At 34.1% G+C, this 27,252-nt stretch overlaps 1 protein-coding gene and 1 long non-coding RNA gene across 4 annotated transcripts; one reads left to right on the top strand and one right to left on the bottom strand.

Moving 5' to 3' along the window:
• Positions 1 to 2,019: 2,019 nt before the first annotated feature.
• Positions 2,020 to 2,960, bottom strand: LOC145950912 (uncharacterized). Its single transcript, XM_083062821.1, has 2 exons — positions 2,368 to 2,960; positions 2,020 to 2,173 (listed from the first exon to the last, which is right to left on the bottom strand). The coding sequence occupies exons 1-2, from the start codon at positions 2,942 to 2,944 to the stop codon at positions 2,133 to 2,135; spliced, it is 618 nt and encodes a 205-aa protein (XP_082918947.1). The 5' UTR covers positions 2,945 to 2,960; the 3' UTR covers positions 2,020 to 2,132.
• A 14,372-nt stretch (positions 2,961 to 17,332) lies between these two features.
• On the top strand, positions 17,333 to 19,207 carry LOC114914896 (uncharacterized). Of its 3 annotated transcripts, none has more exons than XR_014428631.1 (3): positions 17,333 to 17,442; positions 17,774 to 17,905; positions 18,970 to 19,207. It is a non-coding gene; the product is annotated as an uncharacterized LOC114914896 (long non-coding RNA). The 3 variants fall into 3 exon arrangements; XR_003805304.2 differs by lacking the exon at positions 17,333 to 17,442 and adding an exon at positions 17,449 to 17,597; XR_003805305.2 differs by lacking the exon at positions 17,333 to 17,442 and adding an exon at positions 17,449 to 17,597 and having other exon boundaries at positions 17,748 to 17,905.
• Positions 19,208 to 27,252: the final 8,045 nt, after the last annotated feature.

The raw sequence follows: 27,252 nt of genomic DNA, 5'->3' as shown, positions 1-27,252 counted from the left end.
TTTTCAGTTTCTCCCCTTCAATTGTAAACTGCTTGCCAGTGACCATAGGAGTGGGACAGGGTGATGCATTTTCCATCTTAAATTTCCTTAGCAAGTCCTTTATGTACTTGGATTGCTTTAAGTACATACCAGTTGCATCTCTATGAACTTCTATGCCTAAGAAATAATGTAATTGACCAAGATCCTTTAGGGAGAACACAATGTTGAGTTGTTTGACAAAGGCTTCCAGGAATTTGGTGTTGTTCCCTGTCACTATTATATCATCAACATATATTAGAAGAAAAGTGATATGATTTTTACCTCTTAGAGTAAAGAGTGAGGTATCACTTTTTGTGTTCTGAAAACCCCATTTTAGCAAGGCATTTTTGAGGCTGTCAAACCAGGCTCTTGGTGCTTGTTTAAGTCCATAGATTGCCTTAGATAATTTACAAACATGATTGGGTTTGGTTGGATCTGTAAAGCCTTCTGGTTGATTCATATATACGGTTTGCTTTAGATAACCATTGAGGAAGGCATTATTTATGTCAAGCTGCTTTACTTCCCAATTAAGGTGAACTACAATTGCAAGGATGATTCTGATTGTGCTGGCCTTAACCACAGGGCTGAAGGTTTCTTCGTAGTCTAATCCAGCTGTTTGTTGAAATCCTTTTGCAACTAATCTGGCTTTTCTCCTTTCAATGGTGCCATCTGCTTTGTACTTGGTTTTGAACACCCACTTGGAGTCAATGATGCTTTCTTGGGCTTGATATGGTACTAAGGTCCAAGTATGATTGAGATTCAGTGCCTGAATTTCCTTGTGCATAGCATCTTTCCACTGTGGACTTTGGAGGGCTTCTTGTGCATTTGCTGGTTCCTTTTCTTCAACACAGTTTTCAGCTAATCCAATATACGGAAGCTTTGGCTTGTGAATACCACTTTTGCTTCTGGTGTGGATCCAGCCTTCCTCAGGAAACCCTGTGTTTGTGTCTAATTCAGCAGGTGCCTCAGGAAGACCTGTGTTCGTGTCTAAGTCAGCAGGTTCAGTAACATTCTCCTGAAGCTGTTCATTGGAAGCTTCTGGGTTCCCAAGTGGTTCTGGTTCAATGTGGAAGTCATTGTTAGAAGGAACAATGTCTTCTCTAAGTGATGGACCTGTAACACGCAATGGAAAATAACTAGATGGATTCTCAGTTAGTGTTTTTAAAGGAACTCTTGTATTAAGAAAACCATCATGGAACGGGAAGTGATCTTCACTGAAAACAACATGTCTTGAGATGAAGATTCTACCATGAGAATTGACACATTTGTACCCTTTGTGAGAATTACTGTAGCCCAAGAACACACATCTTGTTGTGTGGAACTGCAACTTGTGTTGATTATAAGGCTTGAGACAAGGGTAGCAGGCACATCCAAATGATTTTAAGTAGCTGTAGTCGGGTTCCTTTTTATATAGAACATAATAAGGGCTTTTATTTTGGGTTACTGGTGAGGGCAGCCTGTTTATAATGAAAGTTGCAGTGGAGAATGCTTCCCACCAGTAACTCAGAGGCATTTTAGCTTGTGCCAACAGTGTCAACCCAAGTTCTGCAATGTGTCTGTGTTTTCTTTCAGCTCTGCCATTCTGTTGTGATGTATATGGACATGACATTCTGAATTGTATCCCTGTTTCTATAACATGCTTCTGAACAGCTTTATATTCACCACCACCATCACACTGAATTGTTTTAATCCTTTTGTTGAACTGATTTTCTACCATATTTTTGAGCTGGATAAAGACATGAGCAGTATCTGATTTTTGTTTTAAAGGATAAATCCATGTAAACCTAGTGAAATCATCAATGAAATGGACATAGTATTTAAAACCAGATGATGATATTATTGGTGCAGGACCCCATACATCAGTGTGGATTAATTCAAGGATATCCTGAGCATAAGAGGAAGATGATTTGAAAGGTAAAAAATTCAGCTTGCCATACTGACAAGCCTCACAGAAGCTAAGATTATCACTAGGTGATAATTTGACATTATAGTCTTTTAAGACCTTATCTAAGATCTTATTATTAGGGTGTCCAAGTTTCCTATGCCAGCTTTCTTTGACAGATACAAAAACACATGGGTCTTTTTCTTTTTCTGAGAGTTGATACAATCCATTCTTAAGTTTCCCTTTTAGAAGTACCTTCCCTGTCAGCTTGTCCTTCACAAAGCAAAAATTTGCATCAAACTCAATAAGAATATGATTATCAGCAGCTAGTTTGGACACACTCAATAGGTTTTTGGTAATATTTGGCACATATAAAACATCATGTAAGTTGATAGAATTAAGTTTTGAGGAACCAGTTCCAGCAATTTGTAACCTTTCACCATTTCCAACAACTAGAGAAGTCTTACCATGATGTTCAGTTAGATCACCAATCTTGTCTGTTTGGTGTGAGACATGGTTGCTTGCACCACTATCAAAGTACCAGTCATAGTCTCGACCAGAGTTTTGAGAAGCTAGGAAGGCATTAGGAGGTCCTTGTTTTTCATTGTCTGTTGAATTATTAGAGTTTGAGTAGGCTTTGTCAAACCTGTAGTAGCAGTACATTGCTGTATGTCCCATCTTGTTGCAGACCTGGCATGTAGGCTTAGATGGTCTACCTCTTCCTCTGCCTCCTCTCCAACTTCTGAAGTTGGAACCTCTCCAGGTGCTGTTTGTGTTGAACCTATTGCCCCTGTGATCAGCTTTGGTAACCACATTTGTTGTTGCATTGAGGTTTAGGTTGGTGAGGTTGTTTAGTTGCTCAATTCTATTTTCAAAGGTCAACAATTGAGCCTGTAGATCAACCCAAGTGAGTGTAGTTTGATCAGATAATTTGACAACTATTGGATTATATTCAGAATCCAAACCATTCAGAGTTTGAATGAGTAGATCAGAATTTGAGATTTCATGTCCTGCAAGTTTGAGTTTATCAGCCAGATTCTTCATTTTGGACAGATAATCTTCCATTTTCATGCCTCCTTTTCTGGTGCTATGGAACTCAGATTTAAGGTAAGTAACTTGTGACCTTGTGTGAGCACCAGCTAGACTTTGAGCTTCATCCCAAAGTTGTTTTGAGGTTTCATAGTGTAATAACTGTGTTGCCATGTCAGCAGTCATTGAATTCATTAACCAACCAAGGAGTTGTTGATCACTTGCTTGCTAGTCTTCAAAATCAGGATTGGTCTTTCTGATTGAATCTGCAGCAAGGATGAATTCTTCAGGGCACTCCTTTTTCCCTAACATGTAACCATCGAGCCTGGCACCTCTGATGATAGGTAATACCAGTGATTTCCATAGGGGAAAGTTGTCTCTGTCCAGCTTGACAGATACAGTGGATGGAAGGTCATTTTTGGGGTTGGAATTGGCAGCGGATGACATGGTTTGTTTTTCGGATCAAGAGCCTTCAAGGCGTAAAAGCTCTGATACCAAGATAGAAAACTGAATATTGTATATTCACTTTCATATGTTACATGTGTGAATACCTGAATATATACAGTAAAAAGAGAAGTAGCTGATCCTATAATCATGCTAGTCATTATAGCAATGATTCTACAATAATGACAATTATTGATTACATTAAAGTCTAAAATATGGAATAGCTTAACTATAGGGATTGACTAATTCATATCATGATTCTCATGATCATCCATGATTATAGGATCCGTAATCAAGGGAGATTTATTGATTCTCTAACTACCCACGGGTAATACTCGAACCCGTCCCGACTTTGACGGGGAATACCTGATTTGATCGAGTACGGGTACGGGTACGGGTATGTACTTACCTACCACGTACCCGTACCCGTACCTATCCTTATTTTCATTTTTAATTTAATACTCACTTTCAATTTAATTATATTAAAGGATTTTAATATTTTTTGTGTGTTATTTATTATAATATGAGATAGAGAAATAACCTAATTATAATTATAATATAATAAAAAAAATAATTTAAAAATATTATATTTTTTTTACAAAAAATAAAAAATAAAAAAATTAACGAGTACAGGTATAGCTGACATCCGACAGAGACAGGAATGGGAATGAAAATCACATACCGGTACGGGGACGAGGATGGATTTGGCTCGCAAGGACAGGAACGGGTATCATGAAACCCGTACCCGACCCGCCTCGTTGCCATTCCTAGTGGAGAGTGTTGCATGCTATGTAACTTTGTTGGGCAAAAAAGGAAAAAGAGAGGAGGCCAAAATAAAGAATATTGGGTTCATACTCGAAATAGAAGCAATAATATAATTTGTCTTTATTTTTTTAATTAATGTTCAATTTCTTTTTATTACTTTTTGATTTTTTTCTCTTTTTCTTGTTTCATGTTTTTTTAACACGTTTATTTTCTAATAACAAATTTTTATATCTTCTCTATGTTTTTTTTTTTCAAATTTGACATTTTTTAAATAAAATTGAATTATTACAATTTTCTCTTAGACCCTCTTGCTTTAGTAGTAATTGGATTAATAGTCAAATCAATGAATTGCTAATAAAATTGTATGAATCCGTTTATATAATAATTAAAAATAGCATATATTATTTGTGTAAAACTTTAGACAAATAATTGCATTGGTCTAGTGTTAGTCTCATGAATTACATAACTAAGTTTTTTTATTCAGTGATATAAGGTCTGTCTTAGAATTCGAATGATCCATTTTGTAATTCCAAGTTTGATTCTCGTAGATTTTTATTTATGTTAAAATAATATTTAATTTTAAATTATTAATTTTAACCCGCTATGTGAATTATATTTATAAATAAAAAAATGTTTTCTAGATTGTATATTTCATGAGGGGTTGAGAAAAAAACTCACTGCCTTTTTGGTTCAACCGGTAAAGATTTGGTTTTGGCTAAATGATATATACTTTTTTTTTATATATATAAGTACACCTCTTTTATTTTTTTTTAAATTAAAATATTTATATATTTTTTTATTTTTAAATTTTTAATTTTACATCTTTAACATTTTATTTACTATTTTTTTCTTTTCACACACCTCTTTCTTTCTCTTTTTCAATTTTCACATGTATCATTTTGTCTTCCTCTAATTCTTCACATATTTCAGTAGGTAGTTTTAGTTTTTTCGATTTTTATATTACTCTCTTATTTTCTCACCTCTTTCACTTTTTCATATATACTTAAATCATAGAATTGATAGACAACAACATTGTAAGTACGTGTAGCTTTCTCAACAGTTTCTATCAAACTAAACACACATTTTTTCTTCCAACACTTCCTTTTTTTTTACCCCTCAAAAAATCTTAACATTAAGTTTAGTGTTATGAAAAAAATATTTTCACTATTCTTGAGTACTATGCGGATAGTGAAATAAGTGAGAAAACTGAAAGAGAAAGAGAAAAAAAATAATGAAAAACTAAAAGAATTAAAATTACCTATCAAAATAGGTGGGGGTAAAGAAAAATTAAAGGGATGCATGTGAAAATAAGGGAAAGAAATATGTTAAAAAAGTGTGAAATTTAATGTTAGGAGTCTAAAATTAAAAAATTTTAAAAAATAAAATTAAGGATATTTTAAAATTTTAATTATTTTTTAATAAAAGGGATGTACTTATAAATTAATTATAAAAAAAAGTGTATATATCATGATCCTTTGGTTTTCGGCCTTTTGTTTGTGATTTTTTAACTATTGTTGGGCTGGGCTCAGTTTAGGTACTGTCACATTATGTTTTTTTCCTTCTTTTGGGAGCATGGGCTTAGGCCATTTTGCTTTGTTTGCTGACATTTGAATGCGTTTCAAGTTTCTATATTAATTTAGGCCATGGATTTGAAATAGTCAAATAAAGTTGATAAACAATGAAATAATAATTTTTTTTTTAAAAAAAAAAAACTTCTTTGACACACTCAACTCGAAAGGGAGGGGATCTTTTGACTTTGTATATTATAGGCAAATTTACTCATTTTATATTTATATTCCCTTATTTTTTTTCTATATCTATTCAATTAAAAAAAAAAAACTAAATGTGTTAAAGGTTGATTAAGATGTAACCGTAGTTAATTTAAGCAGTTGGACATTTGACTCCTAAATTAAAAAAATATTTTAAAAATTGAATTGGTTGTCAAACTAGTTAGGGTATTGGATCAATGAGCAAAAATTGAACTAATGAGTCACTAATTAAATTATATGACATAGTCTTTAATAATTTTTTTAAGAAAATCTTCATGTCATATATATTTCATACCTATAAATTTCAATAACATTCATTCCATGTCTTAAAAGAAGTTGTAACACCCTGAGTTTTCGCAATTAAATTAATTATACATGTTTTATTCTAAAATTAAAGGGTTGATTTTATGATAATTATATTTTTATATTTTTAATTAAATTATATGAAAATCAAAATATAATTTATTTATTTATTTATTTATTATTATTATTATTATTAGGAAAAGGGAAATATAACCTTAGTTAGGCGTATATAACTGTAGGTTGGGTTAAAAGGATGCTAAGTCGGATTTTTTTTTTGAAGGTAGAAATATGTCATATTACTCCATAGAAAAAGATGAAAGTTGTACATCAGATGCTGCTAGCAAGTGCAACTGATATAGGACTTCATGATGGAGGGCCACCCTTGGAACTACATGTTGGATCCATTACTAGGTTCATGGCTAGGAGGATGGAGGAGGATGAAGGAGATACCACGCCTAGAGCCATACTCATCATGACTGTGGAGTATTGATCCATCTCCTAGGCCCATTTTGAGTAGTGTATGATTTTATTGTTTTATTCTTATTTTACCCTTGTACTTTGGGGTATTTTAGTCATAGAATTTATTTTATTTATATTTCCAATTTTACCCTTGTATTTTGGGGTATCTTATTCATAGGATTTATTTTCTTTTGTATTTCTCATTTTACCCTTGTATTATGAAGTGCTTTAGATCATAGGTTTTTAATTTTGGGCTAAGATATTTGATTAGGGTGGGAACAAAAACCTAGACGTATTTTTGTGGCTATTGGACCTATTTTTGGTGTTAGAAAGGCTTAGGCCCAAGTGGATGACAAAGGTTGCATGGTCTTATCATGCACCTAGATGTAGCCTAACTAATCCCAAAGATTCCATCCTTGGCCACCAAGTTGCATCTAGGGTTAATTTGGATTTCATTTGGAGTGCATTTGACATTGTTAATTTCGGCCATGCACTCTCCAAATGCAACCCTAGATGTCTCCCACTCCTATAAATACCCAATGCACCACACCTTGTAAATACTTTGGATTATATGAATTTGAGAGAGCATTTCTTTGCCTCAAATCCTATCCTTAGCCCTTAGGTTAACTTCGGCTAACCCGGCCCCTTCATTCTCCACCCTTGGAGAGTGAAACCCTAGAGTGGCCTCCATCTTCACTTGGAGTGAGCCAACCTCCATAGAGCTTCCATACACTTTCGCCCACCTTCACTATCTCACGCCTATCATCCCTTCTCCACCTTAAACATCCCATTTCCTAACCTTTGGTGAGCCTAGATCTTGGGCAAGGTGACCTCTTCAAGACTCCATTATCAACCATGGAATGGAGGTCTCCATCAAGTGGTATCTAGAGCCAAGGTTCATCAAGGGTAACCTCTAGCTTTGTGTCTTCCATTTGGTCTTTGTCTTTCTTTGTGTGTGGCTGAATGCTTTGAGGTTCATATTTTGTATCTTGTGACCCTTCTTTGAACATTTTAGGTTTCCATTGCTAGGTGATATCCATGCTTTGCCATTTTTAGGTTTAAGTCTCATATGAACATGAAGAACATGCTATGAACATGCTTTTTGATTTTTGAATCCACCTAAGTTTTGTCAAATCTTGTGTTTCCTATATTTTGTCTACAAAATTCCATGTATGTATACCAAACACCTTGCATGAATACATGAACCAAAAAAAAATACCATGATGCATCATATAAAGTGGGTGTGACATATAGGAGCCATCTAGGAGTCATTTATGCATGTTATTTAGTCCTAGCATGTTCCATGTATTTTTTTTAATATCCATGTGTAAATGTTTCCTTGTACATGCATGACCGCCCACTCTCCTTGCATTTCCACTTGATTTGGTCAATATTTGATGCTTGTTAACCATAAAAGAATCTAAGAGGTGTGCTGAAAATTTGTTACAAAACAACTTGTCCTAAATAGTACAAAACCATTTCCACTCAAAAGATTCTCTAAACACCTCTAAGAAACCGCCACTTGTCCTCCTCTCTTTTTCTCAAAATTTGACCTAATTTTCTCTCCACCCACAAGTGCAAAACCTAAGCAAAAAAATGGGCTGAACATTGAAGAAAAGAATTTGGACCCAAAAGTAAAAACAAAGTGACGTGAAAATAGAAACAAAACAAAAAAAAATCAAAATTTTTTTAATCAAAAGGGACTTGTTGCTAGACTTGTGGACTTGGACCAATACCTTTTCTTTTGGAGTTGGACTTGTGACATTTTGAACCTATTTTGAGACTTTAAATGTGGTTGGACCGAATCTCATAAAAGACTTAATCATGTGGACTAAACAACTAATCCATTCTAGATCCATTCTAAGACTACTCTTTTGTGTGCTTCCTTTTTAATTGTGTCTTAATTTTAGTTTGTCATTTCTTTGGCCTCTTTTTGTTTTGTCTCAATCAATTGTCTCTGAGTTTAGCCTTTCCTAATTGTGCATTTTCAATTTTTATTTCTTGGACTCTTGCTCTTGGGTTGGTTTCATTTTGAATGTAGGTGAAGAACCTATCTAGCAAACTAGCAAACCTTTGGTGGATTTGAGTAGAGGAGTGAACCGAATCCAAACCTAGTTCTTTGGAGGGATTTCCACTATACAAAAGGAGTGTTTAAACACTTGGAGAGGACTAACCAAAGTTTTTTCATTGTGAAGGAACTCAATTGGAGGAGTTGAAGACCTAAATTTTTTTTCTTTTCATTCTTGCTTGATTTCTTTTGGGCCACTTGTATTTGGGCCTTATTTCTTTATCTTGGTTTGTAATTGGCCATTTTTAAACCTCTTCATTTTGGTTTTAGTTCGTGTAGTTGAAGGTGATTTGAAAACCTTCACCTAGGCATTCGACTAGTATATGCTTTAAATGCTTTCCTTTTGCATGTTTTAAAGCTTTTAGTAGTATAATTGCTTAGGTCTTTATTTTGCCTCAATTTTTGTTTAGAAGGATTACAATTGCCTACTAAGGGTCCGTGCACACACACACCTTAGTCTTGTGAAAATTATTTTGTGAGAAAAAGTGTGAAAAGGCTTAGTGATTTTTACTTGATAAGGTTTGGTTATTAAGTGATTCCTAGTAGTCCACCTCCCTTTGATAGTTCACTTTGTACACTTAGGCCTTTTCATACCAATCTTGCACCTTGAAAACCTTTTTGTGAAAACCTTTTATCACTCACTCTTTGTGAAAACCTTTTTCAACCTTTTTGAAAACAAATTTGTGAAAACCTTTTCTTGATCAAAGATGAGTGATCATTCTAGTGTACATGGTCATAACTCTTGTAGTACTAGGTCTAGTATTAGGGATGAACTTAGGCAAATAAAGGAATACCTAAGAAAGAAAGAAGAGGAAAATATAAATAGAGAGGAAGAGTTAAGAAAAAGGGAAAAAGAAAATGAGAAAAATAATGAAGAGATAAAAAGGTTCTTTGCTAGGTTAGTTGTGGGAGGGGAGGCTAGTGGTTCAAGACCAAGAGTTACTTCCCCTAAATCCTCAAAACGCAAGGGGCATATGATACCTTCAAGTGTTCATGAGGAGGAAGGGCATCATACCCAACCTCCAAGTGATATCTTCTATAGTAGTCATCACAATGATGATTACTATCAAAGCCCCCCAAGGCAACATAAACATAGGGAGTCTTCCAATAGGGAACCCAACATCACTCTTCCCCCATTTCATGGCAAAGACAATGTTGAGAATTATTTGGATTGGGAAATAAAAGTTGAACAACTTTTCTCTTGCCATGGAGTGAGTGAAGATAGGAAGGTTTCTTTAGCAACCCTTAGCTTCCAAGGGCATGCTATGTATTGGTGGACCTCCTTAGAAAAAAGAAAGGAGAATAAACCATGAGCCCCCAATTCAATATTGGAATGAGCTCCGTAGTGCCTTGAGAAGGAAGCATATTCCTCCATACTATGACCGTGAGCTTATGGACAAGCTACAAAGGTTGAAACAAGGGTCATCTAGTGTGGAAGAGTATAGGCAATCTATAGAGTTACTAATGATGAGGGCTGGGATAAGGGAAGAAGAGAGGACCACCATTTCAAGATTTCAAAGTGGCCTTAACCTTGAAATAAGAGACAAAGTTGAACTCTTAACATATAGAGATTTAAATGAGCTTGTTCAACTTTGTTCTAGAGTGGAACACCAACTTAAGAGAAAACCTTTTAGAAAAGACTCCACTCACTCTTATTCCAAGAATTTCAAGAAGGAGGGCCCCTTTTCCACACTTTTTCCTAATGACAAAAACAAAGAAAAAGAAAGACCTTCTCTTAAGGCACCTTCCAAGGACACTAAAATAAGTGACATCAAGTGTTTCAAGTGTCTTGGCTGTGGGCACATTGTTTCACAATGCCCCACCAACAAAACCATGATTTTAAGGGGCCAAGATCACTATAGTAGCCTTGATGAAGCTACTTCCTCATCTTCAAGTGATGAAGAAGAAGTTTTAGCATCCGAGGAAGAAACTTACCCATGTGAAGGAGACTTATTAATGGTAAGAAGGCTTCTTGGTAATCAATCTAGTGACTTAGATCAATCCCAAAGAGAGAACTTGTTTCACACAAGATGCAAAGTTTTAGACAACACTTGTTATCTCATTGTGGATAGTGGATCTAGTTGTAATTGTTGTAGTACTAGATTGGTTAACAAGCTAGCCTTGACTACTCTTCCTCATCCTAAACCTTACAAGTTGCAGTGGATCAATGGGGAAGGAGGGATTGTAGTTGACCAACAAGTAAATATTCCTATCTCTATTGTCAAGTATAAAGATGAAGTTTTATGTGACATAGTGCCATTAGATGCTAGCCATATTTTACTTGGGAGACCTTGGCAATTTGATAAAAAAAACATGCATGACGGCCTCACTAATAAGATAAGTTTTCATCACCTAGGTAAGAAAATTGTTTTGTGTCCTCTATCACCTTCACATGTGAGTGAGGACCAAATAAAAATGAAAGCCAAGAGAGAAGAAGAAGAGAAAACAAAAAAAAAAAGACAAAAACAAAAACAAAAGAAAAATCCTCCCTTGAATGAAGAAAGGGAAGAGAAGGTATCAAGCTTAGAGGCTAGTGTCTCCTCTAAGGAAGTTGTACACAAAATTCATTTGTCCCTCAAAAATGATATCAAGAAAACTCTTTTGTGTGAACAACCTTTATACCTTCTCTACTTCAAAGAGACACTAGCTGCTACTAGTCATGAACTTGAGTCCCTAACTCAAGAGGTTCAACAAATTTTGAAAGAATTTGATGATTTATTTCCTCAAGAAGTTCCAAGTGGGTTTCCACCTTTGAGAGGAATAGAACATCAAATAGACCTCATATCGGGGGCTAGTCTTCCTAATAGGCCCGCCTATAGGCCTAATCCCCAAGAGACCAAAGAGATAGAGTCTCAAGTTGATGACTTGTTGAAGAAAGGTTGGGTTCAAAAGAGCCTTAGCCCTTGTGCCGTCCCCGTTCTTTTGGTGCCAAAGAAAGATGACAAATGGAGGATGTGCACGGATTGTAGGGCCATCAATAACATTACAATAACGTATAGGCACCCAATCCCTAGGTTAGATGATATGTTGGACGAACTACATGGAACCATCATATTTTCCAAAATTGACCTTAAAAGTGGTTATCGCCAAATTAGAATTAAAGAAGGTGATGAGTGAAAAACTGCTTTTAAGACCAAATTTGGTTTGTATGAATGGCTAGTGATGCCCTTTGGGCTCACTAATGCTCCTAGCACTTTCATGCATCTAATGAATCATGTTCTTAGGGATTGCATAGGAAAGTTTGTAATCGTCTACTTTGATGACATTTTAGTGTGTAGCAAAACCTTAGATGAACATCTTGGGCATCTAAGGCAAGTCTTAATAATTCTTAGGGACAACCACCTCTATGCCAACTATGAGAAATGTACCTTTTGCAAAAATCAAGTCAATTTCTTGGGCTTCATAGTTGGCAAAGAAGCAGTGCATGTTGACCCCGAGAAAATAAAAGCCATCCAAGATTGGCCTACCCCAAAGAGTGTTGGAGAAGTTAGAAGCTTTCATGGTTTAGCAAGCTTCTATAGAATATTTGTGAAGGACTTCTCCACACTTGCATCCCCTCTTAACGAACTTGTTAAGAAGGATGTTCCTTTCATTTGGGGTGAATCCCAAGAGAAATCCTTTGAGACTCTCAAAGAACAACTCGCCAATGCACCCATTCTAGCCCTTCCAAATTTTGCTCAAACCTTTGAGCTAGAATGTGATGCATTCAGTTTTGGCATAGGTGTCGTGCTACTTCAAGGGGGACATCCCATTGCCTATTTTAGTGAAAAACTTCATGGCGCCACCTTGAATTACCCCACCTATGACAAAGAGTTGTATGCCCTCATTAGAGCCCTCCAAGTTTGGGAGCACTACTTGGTGACTAAGGAATTCATTATTCACACCGATCATGAGTCACTCAATTACATTAGAGGGCAAGGGAAATTAAATGAAAGGAATGTTAAATGGATTGAATATCTTGAACAATTCCCTTATATTATCAAGTACAAGAAAGGGAAGAATAATGTAGAGGCCGATGCTCTCTCTAGAAGGCATACATTACTCTTCTCCTTAGGATCTCAAATCCTTGGATTTGATAATCTAAAGGAATTGTATGAACTTGATTAAGATTTTCAATCCATCTTTTCTAAGTGTCTCCAAAAGCCTTTTGATGGATTTTACTTACTTGAGGGATACCTTTTTAGGATGGGAAAAATTTGCATACCTCAAGGATCCATTAGGAAGCCTTTGGTCAAGGAAAGTCATGAAGGGGGACTCATGGGCCACTTTGGGGTTAATAAGACCCTAAGTCTTTTAAAATCAAAATTTTATTGGCCCCACATGAGAATAGACACCCAAAGGCATTGTTCTAAATGCATTACTTGTCTCCAAGCCAAATCAAGAATAATGCCTCATGGACTCTATAAACCCCTTCCTATAGCTAGCTCCCCTTGGGTTGACATTAGTATGGATTTTGTGCTTGGTCTCCCAAGAACCCAAAGGGGATTTGATTCTATCTTTGTGGTAGTGGACTGTTTTAGTAAGATGGCTCATTTCATACCATTCCACAAAGTAGATGATGCTAGCTATATTGCTAAGTTTTTCTTCAAGGAAGTGGTCCATTTGCATGGTCTATCCAAGACTATTGTGTCCGATAGGGATGCAAAATTCCTAAGTCATTTTTGGAAAGTATTATGGGAAAAACTAGGAACCAAGCTTGTCTATTCCACTACATGTCACCCACAAACCGATGGGCAAACCGAAGTGGTAAATAGATCCTTATCCACATTGTTAAGGGTCATATTGAAAGGAAATAAGAAAACTTGGGATGATTGTCTTCCCCATATAGAGTTTGCCTATAATAGAGTAGTCCACAAGACTACTAATCTATCCCCTTTTGAGGTTGTATATGGCTTTAATCCTCTCACCCCTCTTGACTTACTACCCTTCCCTAATACTACTTCTTTGTTTCACAAAGAAGGAGTATCAAGGGTTGATTTTATAAAGAAATACCATGAGAAAGTCAAGAGCCAAATTGAGAAACAAACCCAAAAATATGCCAAATATAACAACAAAGGGAGGAAAAAGGTGACTTTTGAAGTTGGGGATTGGGTTTGGATTCATTTGAGAAAGGATAGATTCCCTACTCAAAGGATGTCAAAACTCAACCCTAGGGGAGATGGACCTTTCCAAGTTCTCCAAAAGATTAATGAAAACGCATACATTTTAGATCTTCCCTCTAACTATGGCATTAGTTCCTCATTTAATTTTTGTGATCTTACACCTTTCCTAGGAACTAATGACATAGATGAACTTCAAGAATTGAGGTCAAATCCTCTTCAAGAAGGAGGGGATGATGGAGGGCCACCCTTGAAACTACATGTTGGACCCATTACTAGGTCCATGGCTAGGAGGATGGAGGAGAATGAAGGAGATACCACGCCTAGAGCCATACTCATCATGAGTGTGGAGTATTGATCCATCTCCTAGGCCCATTTTGAGTAGTGTAGGATTTTATTATTTTATTCCTATTTTACCCTTGTACTTTGGGGTATTTCAGTCATAGAATTTATTTTATTTGTATTTCTAATTTTACCCTTGTATTTTGGGGTATCTTAGTCATAGGATTTATTTTCTTTTGTATTTCTCATTTTACCCTTGTATTATGGGGTGCTTTAGATCATAGGTTTTTAATTTTGGGCTAAGATATTTGATTAGGGTGGGAACAAAAACCTAGACGTATTTTTGTGGCTATTAGACCTATTTTTGGTGTTAGAAAGGCTTAGGCCCAAGTGGAGGGAAAAGGTTGCATGGTCTTATCATGCACCTAGATGTAGCCTAACTAATCCCAAAGATTTCATCCTTGGCCACCAAGTTGCATCTAGGGTTAATTTGGATTTCATTTGGAGTGCATTTGGCATTGTGAGTCAGCCATGCACTCTCCAAATGCAACCCTAGATGTATCTCACTCTTATAAATACCCAATGCACAACACCTTGTAAATACTTTGGATTATATGAATTTGAGAGTTTTGCCTCAAATCATATCCTTAGTCCCTAGGTTAACTTCGGCTAACCCCCTTCATTCTCCACCCTTGGAGAGTGAAACCCTAGAGTGGCCTCCATCTTCACTTGGAGTGAACCAGCCTCCATAGAGCTTCCATACACTTCCGCCCACCTTCACTATCTCACGCCTATCATCCCTTCTCCACCTTAAACATCCCATTTCCTAACCTTTGGTGAGCCTAGATCTTGGGCAAGGTGACCCTCTTCAAGACGCCATTATCAACCATGGAAGGGAGGTCTCCATCACTTCATCTACCCGATATCTCTCTCCTAACAAAAATGCTAAATTAGTGAACTCATATGCCACTCTATTACCCCTTCTCTTTGTGAAAAGAAGCTCATGTGTTTGAAACTCTCTACAAAGAAGTTTGCAATCTGCAACAATACCTTCAAAATAACTACTATAGGAAGAAAAGGTTATTTTCATGCAACTAAAGAGTTGGAGACAATCTGTCTCGAAGCCTGCACCAATGAAGCAAAACTCTCCATCTAGACGGATGGCCCACTTATAATAAAGTGCTTCTACAATTTTGGGTTTATACACTGTTTCAACAAAACATGTGGCAACCCCTAATACAGTTCCCTCATGATTACGTGCCACAAACCCCATTCCTGTTCCCTTTTGATTTTTGGCAGATGCATCAAAGTTAATTTTAATAGAATTCATTGAAGGCCCTCTCCATGTAGTTGGGTGGGATTTCTTATAAATGGCTTGCTCTTGAGCATTAAGTCTCTAATTGTTAACTTTAGCAAATTTTTGTTGAAAGGCCATAACTCTACCCTTGAACACTAATTGATTACAACTAAACCAAATAGACCATATAGTGTTCAACAGGTCTACAGTTGCCACAACATTTGCATGTTGTACAAAGACTCTCAACCACTCTTTGAAAGAAGTAATTTGGTTAAAGTCAACTCAAATAAAAAGGTAGGAAGCAAACCATACTTTCATGGAGTTAGAACATGTTGGAAGAGCATGTTCTACAGTTTCAACATCACAACCACATCTTGGGCATAGGGAGTCTACATTGACACGATGCTGACGTAAGTTGGCACATATTGGTAATGAGTTTAAACATGCACACCATACCAACTTCTTTCATTTAGGGGGAATTTACGGCCCATATTTTTGTCCATATAGAATCATGAGTGTTCCTTGTTAGTTTTTAAAATTGAAAGGGATACACCAATTTTTCTTCTTATGCTCTCATTTCACACTCTAAAAAATCTAGAGGAGAAGAGGCTATAGGAGATTATCCCAAAGACCTACGTCCTTCACCCAATGCTAAAAAGGTAAAGGGGTGTGAGAATTCTCACTCTACGGTGTATGGTAATTGACGAGTAGTGAGGTTGGCCTCCAACCTCTGTATGTTGTATGCGTTATATGAAGGAGGAAACCCTATTATTTTCTGTTGGTGATTTGTCATCTCTTTCATGACTTTTCAACTCCCCTATTAATGTTAATTGCAATTGTTTTTAGTTAATTTCATGAATTCTTTTAGTACATTTTGAGTTGTTTATGGGTTCCTATGGAAACCCTACTGGAGAAAAAAATACATACTAGAAGGGAGGTTGAATAATATATATATAAAATTTATGCTTTTTGAAATGCAGTGAAGTAGTAAAACTTTGACAAATGAAGTACTGAAAAGTAATAGACAAAGGAGCACAGATCTTTTATACTAATTCATCTCAAACACAGAGACTACGTTCAGTTCTCAATCCAACCAGATTGAGTTTTGTTATCCTTTTCAAGATACAAGTATCCTTTCAACAAGCCACTTCTAGCTCAACCTAAGTATTCTTTGATTTACCTCTTCAATCAACTACCCCAAGTATTCTTTCAACAAGTCTTTCTAGGCTCAATCACCAAGTATTCTTTTTAGCCAAGCCTCTTCAGGTTCAAACACTAAGTATTCTTTTAACAAGTCTCTCTAGGCTCAATGCCAAGTATTCTTTTGAACAAGCCTCTTTAGGCTCAATCACCAAGTATTCTTTTAAACAAGTCTCTTCAACCTCAACCTTTACAAATAAATTTGAAAAGAGTTACAAGGATAGCTTCGTTTCTTCTAGACGTGATGCTATGAAACTTAAGCACAAATAAATTGTACATGACAGAGTTTTTCTATAAGGTATACACTTCGTTTCTTCTTTTATTTTCTTCCTGTTACTCTCTTACTATATATCTTTTTCTTTTGCACTTTTTCGTTCTTCTATTCTTGATTGAGAATCCCTTATATAGTAGCTTGAAAGAAAATGACTGTTGAGCAATCTTTTCACGATTCTTCGTCTATCTTCTCTTTGAGATCATAGAGAGAGAAAGTAAATTAGTCATTGCTGCAAGAATTTAATTATTTGCATGAAGATGTCCATCTCTTATCTGATATTGGCAACTACTTATCATCATTTCATTTAGGTAAGATAGAAAATAGTGGCTAAATTAGAGCAATGCGGCATGTTCAAAGTTCCTGTTTATTTTTTCATGATTTTTAGGATCTTTCTCTTTCTTTCTGACACAAGGATTTGACTTTCCATTTTTAGCATTTTTTTGGTTTCTTCGAAGAAAAGTTTTCTCATTCAGTCTGTTAAGAGATAAAGTATTCAATGCTCTTAAAAGATAATTTAAATTCATTATGAGAAATAAATATAGCATTAACATAGGTTGTGTGTTTCTTCCGATGTATTTCATTTTACAGATTAAATATTCTATTTGCTTTGTCTAAAATAGTTTTCCTAAAAAAATTTGTTTATTATCATTAAAACTTATAGCCTCTTGAGGGATTCAAGATTGCCTTTTGATTTTACAAACTCTAAGGGTATGTGTTTTGGGTATAAGGCATGAGTAATTGTAATTATATGTAATTCATGTCTTATTCGTGTTTATTATGAGAACCTTGTAGTTTTTTCTAATTTGAAATGATGAATGCATGTTTTCGGTTTGTTATTTGCAAATCGCAATTCTGTAGGTTTTGAGTTTCTGATATGGTGTCAGGTGCCATGCACATTCTGTTGAGCGTTGTGGAGCCCAAGAGCAAAGTACGCCCTATGTTTTATTCACGCCGAATGCACGATACATCTCCCTGGGCACCATCGAGTTTGCATGTCTCTATGCCATTTATGTTGGGTGAGTTGAGTTTTGTCGGGTGTGGGAGCTCTAGGGAACTCCTTATTGCTATCTCATTAGGTGTGATGCAAATCATGTCAATCATGATGCAAATCATGATAGTTGTGAACCATCCCAAGATCTATGAGTGTTTTCTAAACGAGCTATGTCGGGCGTAGATTGAATTTTGTCGGGTGCCACCCTATGTTGGAAACTTGTTCTTTTACTTGAATGGAAATAGAGTGATTTTAATGCTTAATGAGTGTGTAATAAACATGAATATTATTGATGTACTAATTAAATGAGATACTTGAATTGTGCTTAGTATATAGCATGTATGGCAAATCGTTGTGAATAACACTTGTAAGCATGACAAATTGTATGTATAGAAAATCATGTGTGGCAAATAGTTGAGTATGTGTAGTGATTCATAATATGATAGAGAGTCTATGTAATGTGCATCATATGTATGTAAATCGACAAATTGACAAATTGTTAAATATGCATCATATATATCTTGTGAATGGTACCACATGCATCGTACATATTTTGTAATGGAAAATGTGTTTTTATAATGCTTATAGTGTAAAGGCTTGATGCATGAATTGTTGTGTATGATGCTAAATTATAATGCTTGACGCATGATTTGTAGTGTATGTTGGTGAATTATAATGCTTTATGGTATTGTTATAATGCCTGATGAAGATGTACATAAATTTAACATTGTAATTATTTAATTAGCAATGAGTGCAACAATGATATTGAAATGCATTGTGTAGATATACTACAAATGTGATTAATTTCAGCAGAAAGTTTCTAGATCAATTTTTCTTTTATTTTCATCAATTGAACATACTATGTGATTTTATCATGGTTATATCTTATTTAGTGAGACTATGTCTAAATGTGTGCAAAATCTATTCTCTAAAAATGTTTGTAGAATCATATGCTTAGTTGTGTTGAAATATTTGTGTAAAATTTTTGTTTTATTTTTATTTTCTTCTTCTTTTTTCTATTATTCATATGAATGCATTATGTTAGTTGAGATTTTAACTTATTTATATTAATTTTTTATTTTATTCCAGAAACCTGACTTAGAATCACCCGTAAATGTAAAGCCTTCCTCTAAAGGGAGTCATATTCCTGAAGGCCATGACTTAGATTCACTTTCTACTATTTAGTTTACTTTTTTTTTAATTTATGCACTTTAATTAAGAAATTTAAATACATACTTGTGTATTTTCTTTTGATTTGTTTAATGTTGTATGAGAAGCATAATTTAATACTTTATATGTTTATGAATTTTATTTTATTTTATTATTATCTTATGCTATTTAATTTTGTATAATTGTATTACAGTTTAAATAAAAATAATAGATAGGCAAGTATTATAACAAAAATATATAAAATGATTGTTGTATATATTATTGTAATAATTCCTAAATTGTAATCTAATTAATGTTTAATTGTATTATAATATATAAAATATTAATAAGTATGTATTAATCTCTACTAAATTGTGATGCAAAAGATTTATAAAAATAAAATAATGATTGATATATTTTTAAAAAGTGATATGAAATTTATTTAAAAATATAAATTAATTTTTAAAAAATAATTGCGACAGTTAAAGAATAAATTAATTTTAAAAAATGATTTTAATTTTAATTTTAAAAAATAAATAATAAATATTGCGTCATTTAAATAACAGTCACAGTGTTAACATATAGGCAATTTGTGCAACAATTGACTGAGGGGTCGCAATATTATAGAGGCAGTTCATGCAACAGATATACAAAGGGTCGTAATATTAATATAGCGGCAGTTCAAGAGACAGGTGACACAAGGGTCGCAATATTAATATAGAGGCAGTTCAGGCGACGAGTGATTGAAGGGTTGTAATGTTAATATATATAGAGGCAATTGGTACGACAGATGCTTTATTAGTCACAATTCTGCTTTTGCGATGGTTTGTGCAATGGTTTCGGTAACCATCACAAAATTCACTCGTGACGAACAATTCTGTGACAGTTGGTGAACTGTCACAATGTCGCCTTTGCGGTAGTTCTAACCATCGCAATATAGGTCATATAACTGTCGCAAAATCGCTATTTTCTTGTAGTGCATGTGATCTACTCATTATTCATTAGAGGAGTTTTAGTTTTATATTAATTATATGTCTTTGTATGTGAGGTAAAGGGTGTCACATGTGTGATCTACTCACTACCCATTGGAGTGCTCCTTGATGTTAAAATCCTCGACACAACAAGTGGTATCAGAGGCAATGGTCAATCAAGTGACCGACTAAACGAGTACAATGACTCCGATATAATCATGGTAGGTGGATCCAAGTATAGGATCTCTTGTATTGAAATTTTTCTTAACGGTGGTGCCACTTAGAGCATGATTGAGCTCTATGGACCACCATCAGATGTACTCATGGACTGATGATAGCTTCTACTACAAAAGAGGTTAAACCATGGTCTTTTGTTTGAAGGAAAAATTGTCTGGATATAATCAAAGTTCCACATCATTAGAATAAGAGGACGAACATGCATTTATAAAGACACATAAGTCTCCCTCGATAAGAGGCCTTTTGAGTGGTGTTCCAAAAGTAAAACCGTAAGAGCTTAAACCTAAAACAAATAATATCTTACCAATGTAGAGACATGTGTGTAGACACTCTCGATGTGCAACATTAATGTTTCAATTAATTGGAGCATAATTTAACTATGTTGTATAAATGTGTGCATATATAAGGGAGATATTTAATTATTTCAAGGGAAATCCTTAATAAAGTATTTTACTTAATAATTTGTTTTCTACATTAAATTTTAATATTTTAACTATTAAATTAAAATTATTAATAAATAGATTAAGTATATACTTTTTTACAAAATTCAAAATTTTATATTATATATATATATATATATATATATATATATATATATATATATAAACGTCTTCTAACCTATAATTTAAACTTATATTGCGTAAATTAAGAAAATAATTATTTATTATTATTTCTTTATAATTTTAGTTGTCTTGTATATCTTTTATTTTATTTTCTTTTTTATAAGTATATAACTGAGAAAATAAAAAATAATAGTACAGTAGATAAATATTTTTTAAATAATAATATCCGCACCGAAATAATTGCTTAAACTAATAAGTTTGGTCGTGTCAAGAAAGTCAATGGAAGGTGGGTTAGCCTACGAGAGGATTGATAATGCACAATTCCATTAAAAACGAAACAGTTTTTCTGAATTAGATAAAAGTAGCTAGCTAGGAAAGAAAAACCGAAGATAATTAATTAGTTTAAGCATTTGAATTGACAATATTTTCTTGTTGGAAGCAAGTTAATTATAGGCAATGAAAATAATTCAATCTTTAATTGAGGGATGAAAAAAGAGAGAGAAGAATAATAATTAAATATGGTGGGGGACACCTGCACATGATAATCACAAGCTATCTGCAATGACTGTAAAAGTACAATATAATGGAACACATTAAACGAATCTAGCATATAATGGAACAAATTTTGGAAACCTAAGAATTGATTTGGATAAGGAGGAATCTATATTTTTGAACCAATTATATGAGGAATGTAGGTAAAAGATGATAACATTTGAAGATTTCTAGAATGTCTTCACTTTTACTGCAAGTAGCAACTTTTCTCGTGTGTATATATATATATATATATATATATATATATATATATATATATATGCTGAAAGAATAATAATTTAAACTTGAAATAAGTTGAGTGAGGGAAAATTAGGATTTATTTTAAGAATGTGTAATCTTTATTTAAATTTATATATTTTTATCAATTTGTTTTAATATTTTTCAAAATTTAGTTTTTTTTTTTTAAATTAGAATGATTGTAGTATTAAAATTTTGTATTATATATTTGTTCTATGTATAAAACTAAGAAATAAAATTATAGTGTGTATTTTGTTTAAGATCTTTAAAAGTATGGGTAATCTTATCATGTGAAAATAAGTTTTTCTTATAAGTGACATTAGAATCATGACAAAAAAAATGCAAAAGTTTGAGATATTATTATTTGACAATAAGACAATTTTTATGATATGATAGTGTATCATTTAATATATTTTAGTGTAGAAAGGTTTTGATCAAGCTTTGGAGCCAAATACTATCAATGAAAAGGAATTGAGTTATATCCAAAAGAAGATTGTGAGCACGATTCGATTAGCTCTTACTCCAAATATAAAGTTCAATGTGTTAAAAGAGGCAACACCAAAAGTCTTGTGGGAGAAGTTCAAGAGCATTTATGCGTTGTTGTAAATGAAAAAGAAAAAAGTTATGATGAGGAGCATACAATATTGTTGTTGGTTTCACTATCAAAGTTTTATAAATCTCTAGTTCAGACATTACTTGTTAGGAGAACATAGTTGATGAGGTGACAATTTCTCTAAGTGAAAATGAAACAAATATTGATATTGAAGGAATATATGCTTAGAGGAAGATCAAATTTTCAATCACATTTGGAACAACATATGAGTAACATACGATGTTACTATTATGGGGAAGAAGTACGTGCAATCAATATGCAAAGAAATGAGAAATGACCTAAAAAGATTGAGAATTAAGAAAAGAGATTATGACAACTCCCAAACTAATGTAACCTAAAACTTTGATGATGAAAATGTCTACTTTGCAACAAAAATCATCTTTAACGAACTATGAATATGCCTCAAACCCTTCAAAGGAGCATGGCTAAACAAACTCCCTAGCATACTTTGGGCCTATCATTTAACTCCTCAATCCACTATTAAGGAGACCCCCTTTCATTTGACATGCAGTGTTGACACCATGATACTAGTTGAACTCAGCAAACCTTCCTATAAGCAATCTCATTTTAACAAAAAATGTTGAAAACATGAATATCAAACTTGACCTTGTTGAAGAAGCAAGAGAAAAATCCAAAATCAATGAAGCTACATGTAATCATAGAGTAGCCCGTCGCTAAACTCCAAGTTAAAGCTCCTTTAACCTAGGCAACCTCATCTAGCGAGCCACCATGGAAGCATGACAAGACAAACAAGCAGACAAACTTGCCTCCACTTAGTAAGACCCCTTCTATGTCATCAAAATACTAGACAGTAAAGAAAATAGAGTTAAAGAACGAGGAGGCAAACCCTCCAAAGAATGTGGAACACCATTCATCTAAAATGTTACATCAAATAAGGTTCCCAGAACATGCACTCTTTTTCTTACCTTAGTTTTTTTTCCTAGGAAAAATAGGGTTTTAATTAAGGAGGTTTTAACAAGACACTTTGAAACCACGTAAGAAAACCAAAAAACTCACCAATAACACATAGAAGCATGTTTTCGACAAAGATATATGGTCACCCTCACCACACATCACCTCACAAATTCTCATACACGATTTTTGAGCCTATAAGTTTTCGTATCTTTACAATTTCTTACGCAATGTATAAGAAAATGAGCTGTCTTTACAGATTCTTATGGGATACTCGAGCGAACAAACTCTTGCATCTTTACATTTTTAAACGCAATGTTGGAGAAAATGAGCTCTCAGGCATCACTCATCTATTACATGTTTTTTTAGTGGACAACTCTCATGTCTTTACATTTTCATACGCAATTTCCAAGCAAATGAGATCTCGTGTGTCGTTCATCTCTTACCTAATTTTTGAGTGGGCAAGCTCTCACATCTTTATATTCTTATACATAATTTTTTAGTAGACGAGTTCTCGCATCTTTACATTTTCATACACGATATCCAACAAAATGAGCTATCACATGTCATTCATATCTTACATGATTTCCAAGCAAACAAGATCTTACATCTTACACGTTTCTCAGACGATATTTGAGAAAACAAGCTCTTGTGTTTCAAACATCTCTTACGCAATTTTTGAGTGGATGAGTTCTCGTGTCTTTACATTCTTAGACGTGATAGCTGAGTAAACAAGCTCTCACGTGTCACTTATCTCTTACACGATTGTTGAGCAGACGAGCTTTCGTGTCTTTGCATCCTTAAACACATTTTTTTAGCAAACGAGGTCACACATCTTTACATTTTCATACACAATGTCCAAGTGAATAAGCTCTCCCATGCCACTCATCTCTTACGCAATTTCCAAGTGGATGAGCTCTCGTGTCTTTACATTCTCACATGCAATGTTCGAGTGATCGAGCTCTCAAGTGTCACTCATCTCTTACGTGATTTTTGAGCGGACAAGCTCACTCATCTTTATATTTTCATACGTGATTTTTGAGCGGATGAGCTCTCATGTCTTTGCATTTTCATATGAGATTTTTTAGTGGGTGAGGTTTCGTGTCTTACATATTTCTCACAAGATGTTTGAGCTAACAAAATCTCATGACTAAAGAATTCCTCACACAACTTATCACAATTACCAAACAATAACACTAACGAGCAAATACCAACACCAATATCATGAAACAACCATTGGACAACAAAAACCAACCCACGTATATCACAAAACACAAAAAAATGTTTTTTTCCAAGAACAACATAAAACAAAAGGAAGATCCCTATAGCCCCTTAAACTATTAAGAGCCCCTCGCACCAAAGGATGAGGCTCCACCACTTAATGCTCCACTGAAATTACGACCCACAAACATATCCTCATCCAATGACTCTTTTGTGTCAATTTTGCTAAAATAATTATCCTTCAAAAGCTCATAATCATTGACAACAAACTCAACATTCAACTTATTATTGCACAAAAAACCAGGTGCATAATATGCAACTTGTTGCATGACTATTTCAAAACCACATTCATTTTCCTTACTAACGTCAGTCTTGAGCACAAACACATGGTCCAGAAACTTTCTAATTTGGGACATCATCAATGCTCGCTTAAATGACAAATTCTCGACCTACAAGGCATACTTATCAAAATCAGGCAAAGCCTTCTTCTTGATTGCCAACAAATCACCCCTTCTCTGTAAAATTTCCTTCATACGGGTCAAATGCCCCTTCTTGGCATCCAAACATGTTCAAGTTACCATTAATGCCTTATTCTCCAAATGACTACTATCCAGTTTCACCTGAAGACTGCTAACCTCTACTTTCAAGGCATCAACCCCCTCACAAATTAAACCATCTTGAATGCTAATGCCATCTGCACTGATCCCAAAACCAACCATTAAGCACCAATACATGCACCAAACAACAACTCAAGAAGTCATCGAAAATGGTGACCACCAATAGGAGCATCACCACACGAAAACATACCTCATGATCATAGGTTACAAGAAGCAACCCACCAAGCCAAGAATGCTAGCAAACCACAAAAGAAAAAGAAAACTTTGGCTCTATTTAACATATAGTCAACAAGTACAAAATTTGACACAACGCATTTATCACCCATTAATGCACACAAAAAACCATCAACAATCATGCATTAATTGCAATGCAAACCATCAAAACTATACATAGCTCACTCACCCAACAAAAGCTCGAAGCTTGGAAAGCCCTTATACCACTAGTACCAATCAACTTGAACAACACATAATGACCCCTACTTACTAACCTCTCCATTAGTAAAAGAAGAACCAAGGGTGACCTCCCTTCTAACTCCTTGGCCCTAATGGACTTAGCTAAGGGGATTTTGTACCACCCAACTCGGCTGGGTTGACTTCACCAAGACGATCACAAGCTAATCTTATTACCATTATGATCACAAGTTGATCACCTCACCATTACAATCACAAGCTGATCTCTTTATCATTATGATCACAAGATGATCACCTCACCATTACAATCACAAGTTGATCTCTTTATCATTATTATCACAAGTTGATCACCTCGCCATTACAATCACAAGCCAATCACAAGCCATTATGATCACAAGCTAATCAACTATGAGCTTCCAAAATCTTCACAATTACAATTATAAGTTGATCACTTTGCCATTACGATTACAACTTTCAAGCCTTGGAGCTTAGCATCTTAAATGATTACATATCAACTTATGCATGCACAATATGCTTCAATCTACAATACACATCTCTCCAAATTAGACAACCTACCATGACACAAGCAAAGAAATAAAGTGACTTAAGCATAACTTACAACTTCTTCCCTCTAAAGAGCTCGGAGTTCGAGGGCTTATGTACTGTCCAACATGACTAGGTTGAGTAGGCCCTCACCTATTTGTCCACACTAAACCTCCAACCCATCATCATAAAGTGAAATTCTAGATGATTAACTCCTCATGGCCAGCAGGATATTTTGACATAAATATCTTCCAAAATATTGTAATTAAGCACATTATATTCACATAACAAAATATCTTCACTTATCAAGAACAATATCTCTACTAATTAATAACATATCTTCAGCAATCAATATAAATATCTTTACGCTATCACAAGGAGATATATCCAAGATATGATACAACACTTTCTCTATAATTCTACCTTAACCTAATTTTTTACCTAAACTCTCATCTAACTTGAGCATCCGAGTGTCTTTGTATGTGACCCTCTCCCCTACCCTTCCCCTAAATCGTTGACATTGGAGCAAATAGGATGTCACATTACATTAGGAGAATTGGCAGGATTTTGGTAATAACAAAATCAAAAAGAAATAATTATAAAAACATTTTTAAAAAATAATTTATTAAAAAATACAAGAATTACTTAAAAATGTAAAAAAAAATATATTTTTTTTAATAAGAAGCTTAATTAGATGATCCATATAACATAGAAATTTATTTAATTTATTAAAAATTTCAAAAATAAAAATAAAAATGAGCCCTTATTCTACCATTGTTTATTAAATTAAGAAAATAATTGTAATTAAAATTTTCTTATAACGACTTGATAGATTCCTATATTTTAAAACTCAAATACTAGTAGAAAAAAAGAACATAATTCTAAGGCATTAATATGTTAGTCCTTCAAATTTAGTATAAATTTATTTTTGGTCCCTCAAATTTTAAATTGTTGTTTTTAGTATTTATAATTTTTAAAAATGTTATTTTAGTCACTTTGGTCGCCATTAACATATACGAAAGTGATAAATTGAGATAATTATGCATTATCAACTAAATTTAATGTGATATTTTCACTAACAAGGATATTAGTAAATAAATTTTATGCGACAACATTTGACAAATTCTCTGATAAAATTTGAATATAAGGATTAAAACAATATTTTTTGAAACTATAAGAACTAAAAAGATAAATTTTAAATTTGAGGGACTAAAAATAAATTTATCTTAAATTTGAGGGACTAACAACATATTTAAATCTAATTCTAAATACCTAGGCTTAACATACAAACAGTCCTAAATATACATGCACAATGTGTATGTGTGTGTAAGTATGTATAGGAAATA

This window comes from Cajanus cajan, chromosome 8 (assembly GCF_000230855.2).
Source record: "Cajanus cajan strain Asha chromosome 8, NIPB_CcT2T_4, whole genome shotgun sequence".
NCBI classification, from domain to species: domain Eukaryota; kingdom Viridiplantae; phylum Streptophyta; class Magnoliopsida; order Fabales; family Fabaceae; genus Cajanus; species Cajanus cajan.
The sequence above is the reverse complement of the archived record's forward strand: the minus strand, read 5'-3'. Positions and strand labels throughout refer to the sequence as shown.

Excerpts from the sequence above, each read along its gene's own strand:
- LOC145950912 (XM_083062821.1), bottom strand. The coding sequence starts at position 2,944 with ATGAAGAATCTGGCTGATAAACTCAAACTTGCAGGACATGAAATCTCA. Across the intron at positions 2,174-2,367 it reads TGATCTAACTGAACATCATG|GACAAGCTGACAGGGAAGGT; the intron begins GTAAGACTTCTC and ends TGCTTTGTGAAG.